This window comes from Paramacrobiotus metropolitanus, unplaced genomic scaffold (assembly GCF_019649055.1).
Source record: "Paramacrobiotus metropolitanus isolate TYO unplaced genomic scaffold, Prichtersi_v1.0 Parri_scaffold0000123, whole genome shotgun sequence".
NCBI lineage: Eukaryota > Metazoa > Tardigrada > Eutardigrada > Parachela > Macrobiotidae > Paramacrobiotus > Paramacrobiotus metropolitanus.
Genome location: NW_026570343.1, coordinates 295286 through 314691, shown reverse-complemented (window position 1 = coordinate 314691; position 19406 = coordinate 295286). Strand labels below are relative to the sequence as shown.

The 19406-nt window shown below is 44.9% G+C and overlaps 2 protein-coding genes across 2 annotated transcripts; one reads left to right on the top strand and one right to left on the bottom strand.

The window, feature by feature from the left end:
* Positions 1-1294: 1294 nt before the first annotated feature.
* LOC129598484 (uncharacterized) lies at positions 1295-2614 on the bottom strand. Its single transcript, XM_055496406.1, has 2 exons — positions 2016-2614; positions 1295-1621 (listed from the first exon to the last, which is right to left on the bottom strand). The coding sequence occupies exons 1-2, from the start codon at positions 2503-2505 to the stop codon at positions 1512-1514; spliced, it is 600 nt and encodes a 199-aa protein (XP_055352381.1). The 5' UTR covers positions 2506-2614; the 3' UTR covers positions 1295-1511.
* Positions 2615-7511: 4897 nt separating this feature from the next.
* LOC129598462 (uncharacterized) lies at positions 7512-14364 on the top strand. Its single transcript, XM_055496377.1, has 4 exons — positions 7512-9279; positions 10832-11031; positions 11104-11331; positions 12987-14364. The coding sequence occupies exons 1-4, from the start codon at positions 8112-8114 to the stop codon at positions 13500-13502; spliced, it is 2112 nt and encodes a 703-aa protein (XP_055352352.1). The 5' UTR covers positions 7512-8111; the 3' UTR covers positions 13503-14364.
* Positions 14365-19406: the final 5042 nt, after the last annotated feature.

The following is a 19406-nucleotide window of genomic DNA, read 5'->3' as shown; positions in this document are numbered from 1 at the left end:
GTACTCTGCAGAGCAGTCACCAAGCAATCATCGTGCATAAATAATGACAGTCTAATGATAAAGTGGCTAAACTGGTGATATTAAAACGCTCTATGCACGACCAAAGTGATTAGGAAGGCATGCACCAATTGTCAGTTAACTCACGCGAGCCTGATCTCATGCAGTCGCACAGAACTGCAACCTGGGTTTTGATTTCGAGCAGCAGGTCAATCGTGCCATTTCTTTGGGAGAGGCTGCATGATGCTGCCATGTTTTCTGCGCTACACGTTCTACACCAGATCGTCCTAGGCTGAGATCTTCGTTGGTCGCACTCGCACCTGTCCAACAGAGTCTAACCAAATTCACAAAAGACTTCAAAGAAACTGAGGAAAATTATCATGTACTGCTAATCAGGTATCCGCAATTTCGGAAATTTGTATGGCGCATGCTGATCCCAAAGTGAAACATTAGAAAGTCATTACGATTTAGACTTATTTAGTCGACTCGAAAGTCAAAATTCTACAAGTAGTGCCAGGCGCTAGACTCTAGTAGTAGAAGTACAGTAACCGTAGAAGACTAAAAACCCCGGACCCATGAGGCGGTTGTCCATAGACCTCTATGCTAAACGAAATTCCTTAAAATCGTGAAATAATCGTTTCTTTCAAACGTTTTTACTTATGATCTTTTCGGTTTCAAACATTTTTTCTGAATTTTAGAAGCTATGGCACGCACGGATTGCATGAATTTGATTCCGTAACTCCCGAATCGGTTGTTAAGCGCACAAAAGGTTTTCACGCCTATGTATACAAATCATATGGCTGAAGAATGTGATTGTGAGGAGGAGTGGCCTCTCCGTTCACCCGCGCACAGGCGGCTGCTAGGTTGTTTTGCTGTTTTTGCCATGTTTTTCTCCATCTACCAGATTCTAAATCTGGTAGATTCTTTAGTTGCCAGAATTCGTCGTCTGAGCTGGATGCTTTTTCCTTTTTGCCCCGCAGCAAGGTGTGGCCTTTGATGTGTTGTATGAGAGAGAGATAAAGTGTGCAGTGTGTTGGCGTTCAGTTTCCGTTTCTGTTCGCGCACAGGGGTGAACTAGCCGTTCATCGGACTTCATCCCCTGTTAGATGATGAAACTCAAACAAAGCAAGGAAGTGTTTACGGTGCAGCGATACTGGTCCGATATTGAAAGTTTTCGTGCATGTGCTTTATACAAATGTGGTACCATATACCGGGTCAAATCCCTTAGTCGACGTCTTTTCCGGTAGTGTTTTTACTGCTACCACACACCAATTACAATGAGAATGTATACGCTGTAACGACACGGTACACTGTGTGAAAAAAATCAGACAAGCTACGAAATACAGAACACAGAAAGAAAAAAGCATACGGAAGAAACAAAGGCCATAAGAAAAGAAGCATGACAAAGGTTAATTGGTGATAAAAATTGCTATAAAATGTCCCGATCCAAAACAGTGTCTTTTTTTCTCGAACTAGGGTAGTAACTGAGGGTTCCCCGTACCAACGTACAGAAGTCAGTATATGGTCCCATCTCCTCTAACTTTCGGACAAGCGTTGCGCTGGCGGCAAGGGATGTAGCCTCCTTCTGGAATGGTGGCAATTGGCTCCGTAGTGCACGGATCCTCTACATTGCACCCAAACTTTACTTGATTGATTTCGTAGTAAAAAATTACACGCGCAACGGATGTTTCTGCAGGATGATATGCAGATCAAAAATACATTAGCAAACTCCGCTTACTCAACCCATGTATTACCGCATACAGAATCAAAGTTAAAAATAATACTAATCTCGGAATAAATTAGGGCACGATTGATGTTCGTAATTGTATGAATATTTTGTGTCATAATTAAACATTATAGACCAAAGCGCAGCAGAGTCCCTTGCGTTCCGACTGATAGATAATTATTACAGAAGCGGAAAAATAATAATTATTGTGGTTACATTTGCAGGAAACTCAAGCGACATGATACTGCCCCCTTAGAAAGCGGAATATCGGAATTCGGAAGTGGGTACGTACCGTGCCATATGTCGCCAGTTATCGCGTATTTATCACGATATTCGGGGGGTTCTGTTTGGTTCACGGGTGACAGATGGAAGCGGTACGGCAGAACGTCGCGGATTGGACGGTTATTCATCCAGGCCCAGTGGTGGGCGAAGCAGCACTGCGACTGCACAAAGTCGCTGGCCTTGTATCCCGCCACGCAGTCACGGCAGTGAGGATCGCCGTCCACGGGGCACCTCTTCTCTCCCGGCTTGAGAGTGTCATCATACACTGAGGCGACTATTCGCGATCCTTGTCCTAACCCTATGCCGAGCCCGGGAAGATGGTCGAACTGGTGCTGTTTGTTGCTTCCACCATTCGGATAGGGTTTTTCGATGCGGACGTACTGCGCGAAGCCGTCTGGTTGACCTGCCGGAATGGTGTACGGGATGTCGTCGCCGTTGGCTACTGCAAGCCATGCCAAGCTGATTACGCACAGCCACAAAACACCAAGCATTTTGATCATAACGAGGAATGATATAAGTGTATTGGAAAGCTTCTCTTCTAAGTTCTAACGTGCTGTGGAGAATGTAATTACAGCGAGCGTTTTTTATATCGAAATTCTTGACGCTTGTTGTGCATTCCCTGCCGGAAAAAAAATCTGCCGCTAAAACGAAGAAGTTCTGCGAGAGAACTCCGTGAACATCTTTCTACATAGGTAATTAGGGACGCACTAGGGGAATATTGCGTACAGCGCCTGCTCGTACAAGCTCGGGCTGTTGCACTCACATTACAACGGCCATGCAGTGCAGCATTAGTACACACTCATTGAGCTCACACATTGAGCGTTGAGCACACAGCCACACACTCATTCTAACAAGCGTGGAAGTTCCAACGTCTGCACAAGTGATGTTTCTGAGATGGAATGCACTGAGATCATCCCCACTTTCGACGCAGGACCTCCTTTTACGGACATTATTGAATTTTATAATTGTGCAAGGTGAGTTTTCAAGTTTTTTTGTGGTCGTAGGTATAAGTGTAGTCTACACGTTTGAATGGGAAGATTACTGGAACCATAACGCATGTTGCTGAGTCTAGTCTCGTTTTTAGGTGCTATTCCATCTGCGGAGCTCCGCATAGCCTTCCTCTATTTCCAACGTGGCGCCCTCCGGATCAGAGAATAAAAAAATCAGAAACGAAATGAAAAAGCAGCACTAATGATCTAGACTGCCCTCAAAATCAAAACAAATTTTTGATTGCATATTAGCGGCCATTTCGTAGGGAATGTTCGGCTTTTACTGCTTTTCAAATGCTATGCTATTTGACTATTAATTTCATGATTGGTAGCCTTGCACCAATCGGCGCATTTGTTATCGTTACGCCTAGTGGCTTCGCACAAATCTGGTTGGGTAAACCGGCCACTCACAGAACGGATAGAGGCTCGACAGGCCAATGCGAGAGCGGACATACTAACGTGCTCCGTTGATATGTGGAGTCATATCAACGCAACACGCTACGATCTCACTTTTTCCGGGAGGGATTCGTCAGCCATTTACCATGAGCTACAAGTATCTAAAACCGCGCCGTTTCCTAGACTTGCCACTTGGCAGGTTAGCCTGCCGCAAATAATTCATGGAATATTCTACTAATCATGCAAATCTGAAGTGTTTTTCTTAATACCATGCCCGTGTCTGCACCAAACTTTGCTTACTTTAAAAATGTCTACATACCTCAAATTCTTGTTTCTAAGCCTGTTGATTCGTCAAGTGGGTGGTGGAATGTCGGACACTGTCAGTGATAAAAACCGCTTCCAACTTTAAATGCTGGAATTTCCTCTCTGCGTAAGTGCTGATCAAATCATCGTAATGATTCCGAAGTTGGCAATTTGCAGCATTTGTAATGCAACCAGCGACGGAAAAATGTTAAGATTTCGAATAATAATGAGAACAGCAATGAGAACTGCAAATGTTGTGTGACATTCACCGGAACCACAACTGATGCAGATTTATCAGCATTAAGATTAAAGAACGATTAATGAAAATGCCGAATCACCGCAAAAGTTAAATAATGAAATTAAGAGGGCTTCCAAGTCAACGAAATCAATACAAAATATTGTTAATTATTATTAACCGAAACTCGCACAGAAAAGGTGCAAAAATTATCTTGGCCACTAAGAATCGGATGAAATCACCATGTCTTGAACTGGGCAGGTCAGAGCAATCACTAGAAACTCGGAATGTCTAAAAAGAAAGCAGTAACACAATAATGACAGGCATTGACAGCCGCGCGGTGCTTGCCATGGAATGTGAAGGTTTCACACCATTTGGCCACACAAAATACGACAATTGGTAAAACGAAATAAACAGTTTGTAAATGCCTACTCAACGATATTTTCAAACAACAGCGCCACGATTTACAAGTTTGTGAAACTCACTGAAGCAGTTATGCTCAAGGACACGGTTGTCAGCACGCCTTTTTTGCCGGTCACGCATGTACTTGCTGTACTACCGTTGCAAATCTGCTTTAAAAACGAAAAACTACGAATCTGTATATTTAGCCAAAACAGCTCTCGTCCTCTCTGAGTGCCCCTTATGCTAATAAACCGCTGGTTTCTCACCATTGCACCAAATTATGTGGCGTGATTGTCTTTCAAGATTGTCAGTGCTTTGACGAAGCAGCTGCTATTTTATAGCAGCGGTTACCGAATCAAATCAACTCTTGATTAAGGAAATAAACAATATCTGAGATAAGCACTACGCAGTCGTTAGGGAAATACGTTACTAATATATTTGTTAAATTCTTGTGGAAATTCCGTACGAGACACAGCGGAAGTAATTGGGCGTTTGCGGGTAGAACAGGTCGGCGGCGCGGCGGCATATGCGAACTCGAAGGTGCAGGTGATGACCTCACCGGTTCGAGCTTCCGATATCCCCACTTCCACCCGACTGCCCCCATTTATTGCATTGAGTAACAGAACAGTTGCGAAAGCAATAACATCAAAGGTTACCATGTACGGTGGGCGGGTGGTAAAAGAAGACCACAAGAGGGCTAAATCGGCGGACTGATAAAATAAGAGCTAGTCAGCACGACTGATCAGACCAGAATGCGAAAAGTAGTCGGGCCGTGTGCACGGCCGGCGGCAAGTCACACGTGTCCCCAAGGCATGACAAAGGAAGTAGGCTGAGCCAGCGCGAAACAAAACAATACAGGGAATTTGCCACGAATTTAACTTCGCTTAGCTAGCTAACTGTCCTTCAATTTTCAAAAGCTTTTGCTTACCTATAGAAGGTGTGGCGTAGCAACGCCAGCTGTACTATCTCCAGGCGCTGTACTAGTGTCAATCAGTGTGTGGTACGAGGTCGTGACAACTTGGCGTGAAAGGATTTGTGGTACTCAGTAAACACTTAGAGCGTTTAGTGGTGGTGTGAGTGGTGAACGTGCGAATTAGTGTTGTGTGGTGTGTGGGCGAGTGTGAACGATGGCCGCGGACGAAATACTGCCTATTCTGCTCAAGTTCGAGCCAGGGAAGATGGTGTGGGGATCATGGAAGTCCCGCTTTGAGAATTTCCTCAAGCTACAGAAAGTAGACGACGCGGATGAGCAGAAGCGGGTGCTGCTTGACTCCTTGGGCGTCGAGGCTTACGAAATGGTCCACTCAATGTGTTTACCAAAAGATCCGGCGGAATTGACCTTGGCCGAAGTGCTGGAGAAGTTGGAGCATGCATACGTGAAGAAAACCTTCAAGGTCATCGAGTGGGCGAATTATTTCCGACTGAAACAGGAAACCAGTGAAACGTTGCTTGACTTCTTAAACAAACTTCGAAGAAAGGCCATCCACTGCAGATTTCCTTCCGACGTGTTAGAAGACAATATGAAAGCCACTTTTCTCAACGGAGTAGAAAGTGACCTGACGAGGCGGCTACTAATGTCGAAGGACTTCAATACTCTGGAGAAGGCGCTGGAACTGGCTGAACAGTTTGAATTGTCGCATCAGAAGTCGCTGAAAATCCGAGACGATGATGGGGACGTGGCGCAGATACGGGGAGGACGGAGGAGCGGTCGGAGTGACGGTGGGCGTGGTCCGAGTGACGGTGGGCGTGGTTCGAGTGACGGTGGGCGTGGTCCGAGTGACGGTGGGCGTGGTCGGAGAAACGGTGGCGGAGTGGCGCATGGAAACCGTGAGCGTGGTGGTGAACGTCGGCATAGACGAGGCGAGAGCAAGGAGAGCAGCGGTGTCGAGCGAGACGACGAACACGACGGGTGCTTTGCCTGTGGCCAGAAAGGTCATATGAAAGCGGAGTGCTGGGCAAAAGAGGTAAAATGCCGATACTGTGGCAAGCGTGGTCACATCGAACGGGTGTGCCGGACCGCAAAGGAGGACCGGAAGTCCGACCGTGGACGACACCGGACGATGATGGTTGAGCAGGAATTTGATGTGCTAGCTGTAGAAGATATCCTAGCACGGCCTAGCCGATATAAACTTAATGACTGATTAATATGGGAATTCGTGATTAATTTTATTTTTTTTGTGCTATCTATTTTCTGTTTTTGTTTGTGTTAGTGGGTTCCCCACTTGGGGGAGGTGTGGCGTAGCAACGCCAGCTGTACTATGTCCAGGCGCTGTACTAGTGTCAATCAGTGTGTGGTACGAGGTCGTGACAGAAGGTTATTTTTTAGGAGAGCTAAATAATAATACATAATAAATTTGAATCCATCCACCTATCGCGCTTCCTACGTCCGGACTCCACTCCGCTTGTTTTTGGTCAGTTTGTGCTTTCGGCAGTTTAATTACAGTGCGAGCCGCATGTGTAAGTACGTATACACAGATACTTACAGAGTAAACCTCGCGCATTCGTACTCGGCACATGTGTATTGGAAAGGTCAGGTTCAAATTATGGATTGCTCCGGCAGTCGCGTTTATGTTTTACGCCAAGACATGCACGGTGCATCATGCAGCCCTTAATTCAATCACTAGAAAACTCAGTCGTAGTATTCAGTGGAGTTAATGTACGAGTATATACCCAAGTGCTACGGTAGCATACAAAGGTTGCCATTATTCTGTATGTTCAGTTCGTCTCACTTTCTCGGATTTATCTGTAAAAAAATCGAGAAATAAGCTGGTTTAAGGTTATTTCTGGCCATTGCACGCTGCACGTACGATTACGCAGAAATTTGCAACGGAATAAGCATCTCCATAAAACTAGTATCTTACAAGCTCGTTTGTGAATGTGGCTCGTTATAATAATTTTCAATTTTACCTGTGTCCTGCTTTTTCTGTCGTTCCTGTTATATTTGCGACACAATCTGTTTATACATAATCCCGGGTTTTTGTCTTAATCTGATAGTATTATTATTTTTATCTTGTTGTCTTCGGGTTTTGTCAGTTATCTATCAATGGGAGTTTGATAAAAATGCTCTGCAACAGAATTATGCAACTCGCAGCGGCTATTCACTGATTATTAGCGAATAAAGTTATCACCTCTTTACTGTCGTGTGGACTGGCGTAACGATACCATGACGGCTGCCTGCACTAACCGTTAAACTAGTAATTATCGCACTGCCGAAGAACCGGCACAGCAACTGTCAACAGTGCGTTAAGTTTCTTAGGTTTCGATCTAGTTTCCTGTGACTAAGAAAATGGGAGAATTACAGCGCTCTGGCTTGCATGACTTAGTTGAGATTGCTGCCCGGGGAGTCATAAAAGAGCTGATGAGCTTACTGACATCGCAAGGTAGCAAGCTCATAGTTGTGGCTTTCAGCGCTCTATTAGATAAAACCCATCCGGGTTCAGTTGAAAGACGTCGAAAATTTGTGGACTATTATTTTTTATTCGACACCCGCGATGAACTAATAAAAGCGCATCAATCCATCAAAGAAGCCAGCAGGAAACTGCACAGCCGATACTCGCTTGACCACCAAGCTACTGAAACACTGGCATGGACCATATCGTGTTATCCGACAAAGAAACAACGTCAATTATGAAATTGAGAATGTAAATGGACAACGGAAAAAGGACGTCGTACACGTTTGTCAACTTAAACCCTGGCACGACCAATCAGATGAAAAGGACAACATCCAGCTAGCCAAGACAACACCGGAAGGGAGACCGTCGAAAGGCAAGCTCAGAAAGTTATGGCTTCGAACAAGCATGACGTTATCAGTATGAAACTGTGCGAAATTTTCGACCGTTTCGACAATTTCATTACTGCACGTGATCCTCGATCGCAGCAAAATTTTAAAGGAGTTTTTCTTGCGAAAAATGCTAGAGGCGCACTAGTGAAATACCACAACCTCATCACGACCAACGATGCGAGCAGTCGGTTTCTCGATGATCTTGTTGACGCGTATGAGTACGAAGAGTTTTCCGAGTGGTGCGATGTGCTATTGACAAACAGCTTACGGGCGTATTGGTGTGCCATCTTCCAGCGCCGTCTCGAAAGTGAATGCGGTGAAATTGGGGCTCCCACGCTGCATGTTCAGGAAGAAGAATTGGAATCACTGCTGGGGAACATCGTGAAAACGGTAAAGTCCGCGCAAAACCGGTACCATAGAAAACCGTTTATTGTTAGGCAACCCGAGAACCAAGCAAACGGCGAGAAACCTACATCAGATTTCATACGACTCGTTGACGGTTTCATGGTCAGCTGCAATGACGCACCAAGCAGGGCCAATCAGCAGCTGGCGGGCGAGATTGGTAAACAGTTAACAGACAGATATCCTTGGCTGACCTGGGCGGTGGTGATTGCGGAAGATAATCATGATTGGCGTAATTTTATATTTTACTCGACTGATTTTAAAGAGCATTTATTATTCCAAACGTCCGATCACGAGCAAACTTTGCCACTTTTAAATGAAATTCTGAGCTCGGGTCCGCTGCATACAACCAAATCATCCGGGCAGCGTTATGGTCTCTTCACGTGCAAGCGCAAATTTCGTGTTGCCGGGAAACTTGTCCATCAGAGGCGGATCACCATATTCTGGATACGCCACGATGACATTATGGACGTAAATTTGATGGCTGATGATGACAGCGGCCTACGCAAGCTGGATATTAAAAAACTGGCAAAGGATTTCAATGTTAACAAGATTAAGGAGCGAAGTAAGCATCGAACGGAACAGCACCGTTTTATCGAAGACGCGCTGTACAGGAACGGATACCAGTACGTTGCTTACCTAGGCCTGCGAAAATCAAGGGATGCATGTATTACCGGGATGTACCTCTCCAATCACGATGTCAGCCCGTCGTGGCCATATCACGTACAGAATGATAGCGGTCATCTTGTTTTATGGATAACCAATGGTACGGTTTAAACAGCACTGTAGACTGTAGAGTATCCCTGCTCTTCAGACATTTTTCGTACGGTATGAGTTGTACGTACTACACTGTACGGTAGTATTTAATACAATAATACTTACTGACTCGTACAGCGCACGTATGTCTAAGTTCTAGAGCCCTGCGCGAGCGCCGAGCCTCGGCTCGGCTCGGCTCGTGAGCGCTCGCGGCTCGCGAGCCGAATGAGCGAGCTTTTACCACTACTGGCGCGAGCCGAGTCGAGCCGAGCGGTCGTTTATCGATGGGCGAGCGAGCCGAGCGAGCGGCAATCAGAGGTCACGAGCGAGCTGAGCACTGCTTTCTGTCTCGTACTATTTTTTATAGAATTTCTAGCAATTTTCTTCCAAAAATGTGCGTTGGCTTCGCGCTTCGCGCGAAATAAGCTGTCCCGTATCAATTTTTATATAATTTCTGGCGATTTTCCTGGAAAAATGGGCGTTGGCTTCGCGCTTCGCGCGAAATAAACTGGTTTAAATTCATGCAGCGGTGCTGCCATATAAAAAACCAAAGTACGTGTTTACAATTAATCCGCATACAACTTTGCTCGCGAGCGGTCTGAGCAGAAGAATTTGAAATTGTCTACGAGCCGAGCGATCCGAGCAATAAGAAATTTGGACGCGAGCCGAGCGAGCGAGCAAACGATTCAGCACGAGCGAGCTGAGAAAAATTTTACAATAGTTAAAATGACACGAGCGAGCGTGAGCCAAACATTTGACGCTCGCGCAGGGCTCTATGTCTAACCTTGGAAAAATATCCAAGTGCAGGGTTACTCTCTCTACAAAACTAGATAAGCCTTAAGCTGATGCAATAATTATGCAAGGCCCGATTCAAAGCACATGTGAACATTTTACATAAACGTGGATTATATCTATATACACCGACCGCGTCAGTAATAATAATATTATACTTTTGGATTTTGTAAGCTCCTCCCGTAATTGGAGCCCCCCTCCCCCCCATGAGGCGTTCCAATATTTATGACCCATGGCTTATAATTCGATTATTACGGTATGGCGTATGCTTAGTGCTACAACGCTGTGTTTTGGTGGATGCAGATCATGCAATCAATGGGAACCGACTTCGCGACATACTGTTAAAATACCAAAAATACCTCGTGCTATCGTTACTACTTTTATACTGTTGGCGTAGCGCGCATCAGTGTTGGAATTGGCTCCAGCAATTATCGAAACCAATACGTTTTTGATTTCGTTGATATAAAAATCACCGGTTTTGAAACGAGCTTCAACATAGATTAAAGTGGACTGCTCACGCTGCGTAAACACGAAGCGTGTATCGCGCTATCCTTCGTTGTTACATTAGTGTGACATAGGTATATCCGATTAAGGTTCTCCAATTAATTTCTAATTTTTCGTAATCGCTGTAACACTATATTATGTAACACAGCACAGCCTACTTCATAAAAAAGTCCGGTTTATCTCTCCGGCTGTCTCCGTCCTGCTGTGTCCCGTTACAGTTCATAATATGAAAAACTATATTTGTTGCACAAATATGCAATTTGTAGTCACTCAATGTGCCATAAACCGTATGCGAGAAGTTTCGGAATTGCGACTGGCAGAAGAATTCCTCAGACGCGGAGCGGGCTGTCGTTTACCCCAGATAAAAACAATAGCGGTAAGGAAGCAGCCTTTGCCGAATACTGACGCGGAAGGCCTACTCAAGGCTGCCGAAGAATCCATCGACAGCGGCAACAAATATTTGTCTGTGAGTCCGTCGCGGAAAATAAAAGTTTTTATATAAAGAGAAATTTATGAAAAACAACTAGGTCGATTACAGACGGGCTTCGTTGATAAGGCGATTACCAAATATGAGTATGCAAAGAGCCTTCTGGATCGACCATCTACCAAAAGTGGAGACGGACGCATTTCGTTGCTGAAGACTGTCGGCTGCAATTTGGCACTGTCTTACTTGCAACGCAGAGATGTACAGGCGGCCGAGGAGTCGGCAAATGCAGTACTGCGTCATGAGGCAGACAATCCCCATGCACTCATCATTCGCAGCTTGGTTAGTATTCTTAGCAAGAGCACACAAAAATCCGTAGAATCGCGGTTCAAAACATATTATAATTCACGTGCAATCGACGCCATAGCGATAACCACAAAGTTTCTTTTGAATGGAAATGCATCTCATTCATTCCGGTAAATTAGTTCATACAATACGCTGTTCGTACTCGTAGGTAATTAATGAATTATTATTAGCTAAGTGCACGACAGAATGCAAGTACGTTAAAGTGAGCACAAAATAACGTACGTGAGCACTACAGCACGTTTTACGGTCAAAGCTATGCGCAGGAGTTTTGTAATTATAGAAAACTTTAGTACGTCTATAAACGTACGTAGTACGTACGTACGTACTACGTCTTTAGTACGTCTACGTCTTTAAACTTTACTATAGCACGTTTTACGGGTATACTGTACATTCAAAAAATTCTCTGCATAAAATTAATATACTTCTGAAGTACATTTAAAAAAATAGCTTCAAGTGCCAAGGTTCATAGGGCGTGGCTAAACAAAACAAAAATGCGTACGCGTATACCATAGTATTATTACGAGTAAGCAACGTCTTTTCTGCAGTCTTCAGTTCTGGGGATTTTGCGGGGTCTAAACTTGTTGAGTTGAAGGCCTTCGCAATTGTCGAGTGCAACCACCGATTTTGCCACTGCCAAGCTGCAAATCCCCAAAAATTCCATAATTTGTAAAAACATTCGTGTGTATGGTACATAACATCTCTGTTTTCGAATAAATAAAATAATACCGACTATTTGAAAATTTAAAGTTTGCCTGTGGTGACCTCACCGTGTACAGATACATTAGTAACCAATTTCATAGGCGTCTGTAGCCGGCAGAAAGGTGGACAAGTGGATGGCAGATGTTCAATGAAATCGCATCCACCAATCTGCCGACCTTCGGCAGATTGGCGGATGAGCCGTCCACCTTTCTGCCGGATTGCATCCACCTTTCTGCCGAAGGTCGGCAGATTGGTGGATGCGATTTCATTGAACATCCACCCGTCCACCTTTCTGCCGGCTACAGGCGTCAAATAACTAGAAATGTCATCGGCTGATTTATAGTTTCCGCAAGTTCTGACTAACTTAAAATCATGGAAAAGCCCGTATTTTGAGACTACGGTATAGACGTACGCATTAAACTTCTGTTAGGGCACACCCTGTTGACCATGGCACCTAAACTATTTTTTGAAATATTAGTACTCTTCCATACAAAGACATTCCTTCTTTCTGCAAAATACTGACTGTTGGATTATATTTTATTCCACAAAATACAAGATGGATTTCTCACATGAGATGAAAAGCGGATGCGGCGCCGCACATGTATCTGTATCACATAATTTCTAATTTTTCGCCAAATTATTTTATTTGATATGAAACTGTAAGGGAGTGTGGAAAATAAGAATCTTGGTTTCCGTTGCGAATTATAATGCAAAGCTTGATTTTTTTATAAAATTTCGTCTTATTTTTGTTTCTGGGAGAAAGTGTAAAGGTAAAAGCAATAAAACTGGGTACCGAGTGTTAAGGCACTAAACAATTGCGAAGCAGTGATCAAGTAATCTTTTCTAATTTCTAAAACCTACAGTTTAATTAGGCTGCCGATACGTAATGCGTGATACAGATGATGGCTGCACAAAGTGCTTCCGTTTTCTAGGTACATGTTGCCCTACGGGATTACCATAAATCGCAGCGGGATATCATAACGTTGCTCATGAAACAGCCGGCTCATCCAATGGAAATTGTGCTGAAAGTGATACAGCTCGGAACGATAGACAATAATTATTATCAATCGTCGCAACAGTCTCGCCTGACAGCTGACTGGGAAATCTGTTCCAAGCTACCGCTAATCATGCGAAAGCTTAGTCTGAAAGTTTACGAAGCTACGGAAGCCGAGCCGTACCGGAAAGATGCCATAGAACTGCGGAACACCCTCTCAGCCGTTAACACATTTGTCCACGATGCTGTGGAAAAGCTGCAATCGGAGCAAAGCGAAGCCAACCTTCGGATTCTGTTGGGATGGCTTGACGCAGTGTTCCAGGTGGCTAGCCACATATTTCAGTTAAGGAAAGAATGGGTTTTCATACGACGGGAAAATGTCGAAATGGCGCTGTTGATGCTTAAGGTTCTTATTGCTGGAAAAAGCACGTTTTTGAAAGACGTCTTTTCATAAAATTCAGTTTGACGTGTATTTTTCACAAATTTTCTCCGCGAAATTTGCCTGCCAGCGTTTTTTTGCGTTTTTTTGTTATGTTTTTGTCGCTTTTACGATCAGCGACATACCAGCACATTTCTGTAATCAGGAGGCTTAATTAATAGAAGTACGCTCAGATTTGTAGCTGGGTTTTACTACTTGTGCTGTAGATATACTTGGTAATAAGGAAGTAATCAAAAGAGGATTAATCGACCGCAACGAAGCTAAAGTGGTCTGTATTCAGGAAAACAGGACTTTTTTTGTCGGTCACGCACACTAAGTTGTCCGGCGCGGTCTGACGATAACTACGTGGTAGTCTATGCTGAGTAGGCTGGTTACTTGTGAAACTTGCATTCCTGTTTGCTTGCATCTCTTTGGAAAACTATAGCAACGTAAAGGGCAATGAAAATAACGAAAGACCTTGATTAAGATAGGCGCTGGAGGCCTTTCAATTAAATGCTTTTCCTAAAGGATAAACAAGATTTTTTATTTCCTGAACACAATAGTTGCCCTCTTTACATTGCTAATTTATTGCGATAAATATTTTTATGAGCCTTACTGCGTACAAGTGATGCACTTTACCGTATTACACGAAAGCCTTTGGCCCTTATGATATACCAAGCCAAGAAAACGGAATTAGATCAGAAACGCATACTCCGCTGAGATAGTATACGAATCTAAGGAGAATCGTCCATCTAGCATTATTGAATCGTCCAGCACGCAGCCCCTAACCGCATTAATGCTCGACTGGCATACAGAAAGTAATCTAAATTTGCTGACTACATATATGAAGCGACTTCAAGCGATTAGACGCTTCATGCTTACTATTGCATAGTGCGTGATTGACAAACAGTTAAACTTTGTTTGACAAGCTTCACAAGAGTGGCCAGACAGATAATTCAACGGCAGGCGCAGGTAAAATGGATCTGGTATCCAGAGTTATCTAGGATTACTCTGAATGTTTTCAAATGTGTTACGTAACCAGTCCCAATGCCATAGGATTTAAGCTTCTTCCCGTCCCGGGACGACACACCCTAAACTTAACCTCCTAAAAGTTACTAATATGGGGTGGTGGGGCGCTTAGCTGTTGCTAGACTGCTACCGGGCGCACACGCACTGATACTGCGACTGCTTCCCGTGCATATGTACAGCCTTCCTGTTGAAATGGACCACAACGACAAAATGCCCGGATCAATAAATCCACATGCTTCCCGTATCATCTGCCGCTGTGTGATAGAGGTTGGACCAGTTCAGCTTCTCGCATACGTATTGTATGTGCACCAACTGCTCGCTTTCAAACGTTATACATGCTGTACAATTATACGTACATAATAATATGTTCCCCGTCCTTCTTCCATGTACCATACCGACATGTAGTATGTCGCTCCCTGTAAGTGTGATTGCATGTTGAATATTTTTGCAACGGAACATCCTTATTCATAGCCTTTCCAATGCTGTAGCCCATTATTGGTGAATTTGTTTGCTTCTTACGGATTCTTGCATTGTCGACACTAATATGGAGGACCAAAACATAATTGAGGAAAGTACCCGTGACTCCCACGGCGCAGCTAATCCTACTCATGATACACTGTCGAAGGCTGATGGGGAGGAAGCGTCGCGTCAGCAGTATCAGCGCCTAATGACAAAATACGTAAGCGATCAAGCAAAAGCATACAAGAATATTATACAAGATTATTAATTACCAAACACTTTTATATTGACTGGGTCCGATATTTTGGCAGCGTTGGCTAGTGGCTTATAACGCTGTCTGCGCAAAACTACAGCAAGAAGAAGCAGGATTGAGTCCTCCCGCTGGAGCAGCAGCGCATGATGAAAGGGCTGCATTGCCAGCAGCCGGTGTTCTACTGGCCTCATTAAATTCTTGTGGAAATTCCGTACACTCGAACGGCAGACAGAGCTGGGCGTTTGCGGGAAGAACAGGTCGACGGCGCGGCGGCATATACGAGATCGAAGGTGCAGGTGATGACCTCACCGGTTCGAGTCTCCGATATCCCCACTTCCGCCCGACTGCCCCCGTTTATTGCATTGAGTAACAGAACAGTTGCGAAAGCAATAACAACAAAGTCCACCATGCAGGGTGGGCGGGTGGTAAACGAAAACAGCAGAGGATTAAATCGGCAAACTGAAACGTATCAGATTGTCAGCACGACTGAACAGAAGGCGAGCAGCAAAGAAAAACCGGGCCGTGTGCACGGCCGGCGGCGACATAAAACGCTCTCATGCGCAACAAAGAAAGTGGGCCGAGCCGACGTTTAACAAAGCAGTACAGGGAATTTGCCACGAATTTAACTGCACTTAGCTTGCTAACTGTTCTTTAAATTCTTGTGGAAATTCCGTACACTCGAACGGCAGACAGAGTTGGGCGTTTGCGGGAAGAACAGGTCGACGGCGCGGCGGCATATACGAGATCGAAGGTGCAGGTGATGACCTCACCGGTTCGAGTCTCCGATATCCCCACTTCCGCCCGACTGCCCCCAAACAATCTATCCTGTCCGATAGGGATTCAGTGTCACAGGTGGCCCGGAGTGGCGAATGTAGCGGGTGTAACAGTTGCTCCGCCAGCGTCCGGCCAGTTGAATGGCGTGGTCAGGCACGTTATTGGCGGCGGCCGTCGTTGCCGCGCCGATACGAAAAACTGTGCGTGTTGATCCGTTCTCTCTCGGGGTGATTCTTGAGGAGGAGGCGGAGGCATTTCTCCACATCTGCCCTCGTGACGAACTTGCCATCTTCGCGCTGCAACAGCGGCTGCTCGTTCGCAGGCTCGGAAACGCGAGCACGGTAATTCCGGTATGCCTGCACGGGACAGACTGAACGCCCAGTCGCCGTCAGCGCTACAGAACTACCTTGCCCCGTCTGGTCCGTCTTTGTGACCTTCAGCTGCACCGTTAGGCGGTTTCCAGCATCCACTACGTCCCCCCATAACAAAATCCGCTGTGGGTCAAAACGGTTGGCGGCGGCTGCTGTTATTTCTCCAATACGGAAGAAGCCGAAGAACAGGAATGTGAACGTCGTCCAGTACAGCAGCTGTTCGTACTCTGATATGCCGGCCGCTCTTAAGGCGTCTTTCAAATATCGCATGTGCGACAGTGTAACCGGAAGTCGCCGATCTTTCTTTGGCGCTGCTAACCGGCGGTAGCCTTCAAGAGCACGGTAAACGATGTCGTTGTCTGTGGGATTAACTGCGTTCACTTCACGGTGATGATTCCGGATGCCGGCGAGGTAAACCGTGGCCGTCCGATAGCATTTACCATCTGCATATAATTTCGCTACAAATTCCGCAACAGTTGCCGGCGTAGCCGGCAGGGATGGCTGCGATTTAGCCGCGCAGTATTGTTGGAACTGGTTGAAGGCAGTATTGTACGTTGTCCGAGTAGACTCAGCGATATGAGCCTGCAGCAATTCGTTCAGCTCTGGGGATTGCAGAAGGCTGCCTTGAGGTCCGGGAAGATATCGGGACAGTCCACCGGCAGTTGCTCCGCCTGTGGCGCTAACCGACGGAAACGGCTTTGCTCGCTTCCGACGCTTAAACGAAAACAGCAGAGGATTAAATCGGCAAACTGAAACGTATCAGATTGTCAGCACGACTGAACCGAAGGCGAGCAGCAAAGAAAAACCGGGCCGTGTGCACGGCCGGCGGCGACATAAAACGCTCTCATGCGCAACAAAGAAAGTGGGCCGAGCCGACGTTTAACAAAGCAGTACAGGGAATTTGCCACGAATTTAACTGCACTTAGCTTGCTAACTGTTCTTTATCGGTAAGATAAGCGATTTACCGCTGTTTATCACGTTACCGTTTATCATGTTGCAATAAATTGCGCAGTCCATTAAGTCCAGTAATAGGCTGTATACACAGCCTATTACTGAACTTAGTTTTTTACTAGTTCCCATTAATGCATTTTTGAAGGAATTTTTCTGAAACACTGCAATTTTTATAGTAGTCATTTCAGCGTGCTTATGTATTTTCAGGCTGAACCGGAACGATCGGCGGCGACGATGGAAACCGACAAGCTGCTTGACGTTGTTAGCATTGCCGTACCGGGACATGCCTCGGATGCCGAAACAAGCAAAATCGGCAAGACGACGACCCAGAAATGTTGCACGTGGTGTTGTGTAATTACAGCAATGGTGCTCGTACTAATGGCTATTTGGCTGCTATTTAAAACCAGTTCACTTATTTGATTGGCATACTGTATCCTAACCCTGCACTTGAAGGAAATCTGTACGCTATGAGCGGCACGGTGCTGTATAGCCGGATAAACGTTCAGCCAATTCACGTTCTAAACATGCACTAGCTGCAAGCCGTGTATGTGAATGGTGAATGCGGTCGTACAAGTACGTGTGGCTGCACTGTACAAATTTCCTTCAAGTGCAGGGTTAGGATACAGTATTGTGTTTTTAAAACACTCCTTCCGTTCGTCCCGTATTCTCGTTTGGATATCGCTCGGATTATTTCCCATAATGTTAGTACGATGTTCGGACATGCCGCTGGAAACGGCCGAGTTATGGTGAACTGATTCATCGAGCGGATGCTACTATTGCTGTGCGAAACAAGCTGACCGCAACTGAATATTTGTATGTTTGTATTCTGACCGTCTTATATTCTTATGTACGTAAACAGTACCTCTGCTCTATACATATTACTATACCATACATGTTACCTATCGTATTACCTATCTTATTTAACGGTGCCATTAATTAAAAGACTCGTTTCCCCGCTTACAATAAGTTTTCGGCTCTTGTTTCGGGACGGTTTAATAAATACTACCTATTTCCAAAACATTCAGCGTTTATACCTGCGTAGTACTTTGTATACTGCAGAATTTATGCGCTGTTACAGTACACTAACTTGCATGATAAGATGGATACGAAAGTAGGAAGAATAACAAAGCTTAAATTGTATGCTGTTACACAGAATTACAGCCATAGAAATGTCGCTGCCAAGCTGTCTTAATAAGTAACCAGTGCAACTAGTGAAAACTGATTCGGTTCGAATTATCTGCAGCGCACTGCAGCTTTTACAACCGGAAGTCCATTTACTAAACGTAGTGCTAATAACAAATTCTATAAGGGTGTGCCAGGGAACCAATTAGGCTTGCAAATTACTGCTTATGTATAGCCAAGTTACGACGTGATTAAGGGGAGCAAATGCCAACTGTTTCGCGTTTCTTCGCATAATAATGTAACTGTTTATTTACAATTCCATTTGCGACTTAAAATTAAGTTACAATATCCTCATTCAGTAAATTTTCCTTTTGGCTTGTACTTGAAGCGGACAGCAGTGTTGGTGGACGTTGTGTGGTGTTCGGCAGACGAATAGCTGCTGACAAATTCAGATCCGCTCGCTTGTTCGCCGTACGTGAAGCGGTGAACCTGATAAAAAAGAAGCACGCTGAACCTTTATTGCACATGCACTCTAACAGTTTTGTGATAATAAAAATTCGGAAGTTTTATCATTCTGCTAAAGTGCTTGGAATAATAACCACCATGCTCTGGATACTGCCTGCAAGGATTCCGTAAGCAGAAACGCAGTTAAATAAACTGCACCCTGGAATTCTTATAACATTTTGCATTGCTGACGTCATAGCATGACAGTTCTGTTCGCACTGTTCTCTGCACTGATAACAGCTGAGTTTAGCATTTCCGCTCAACATTTATGTCAAATGACACACATCCTGTAGTTGTCATTTCATCATGAATAATCTTTTATTGCAGACGCGATAAGATCCGTAATATTCCGTCATTCGTATTATCTCTTCCGCATGAGGTTCTTCTTCGACATCCTATCAATAATGCTGCTGTATAATGAAGGCCGATGCATCGAACCTCTGAAATTGGCGCCACATTGTTTAACGTGACCGGGGG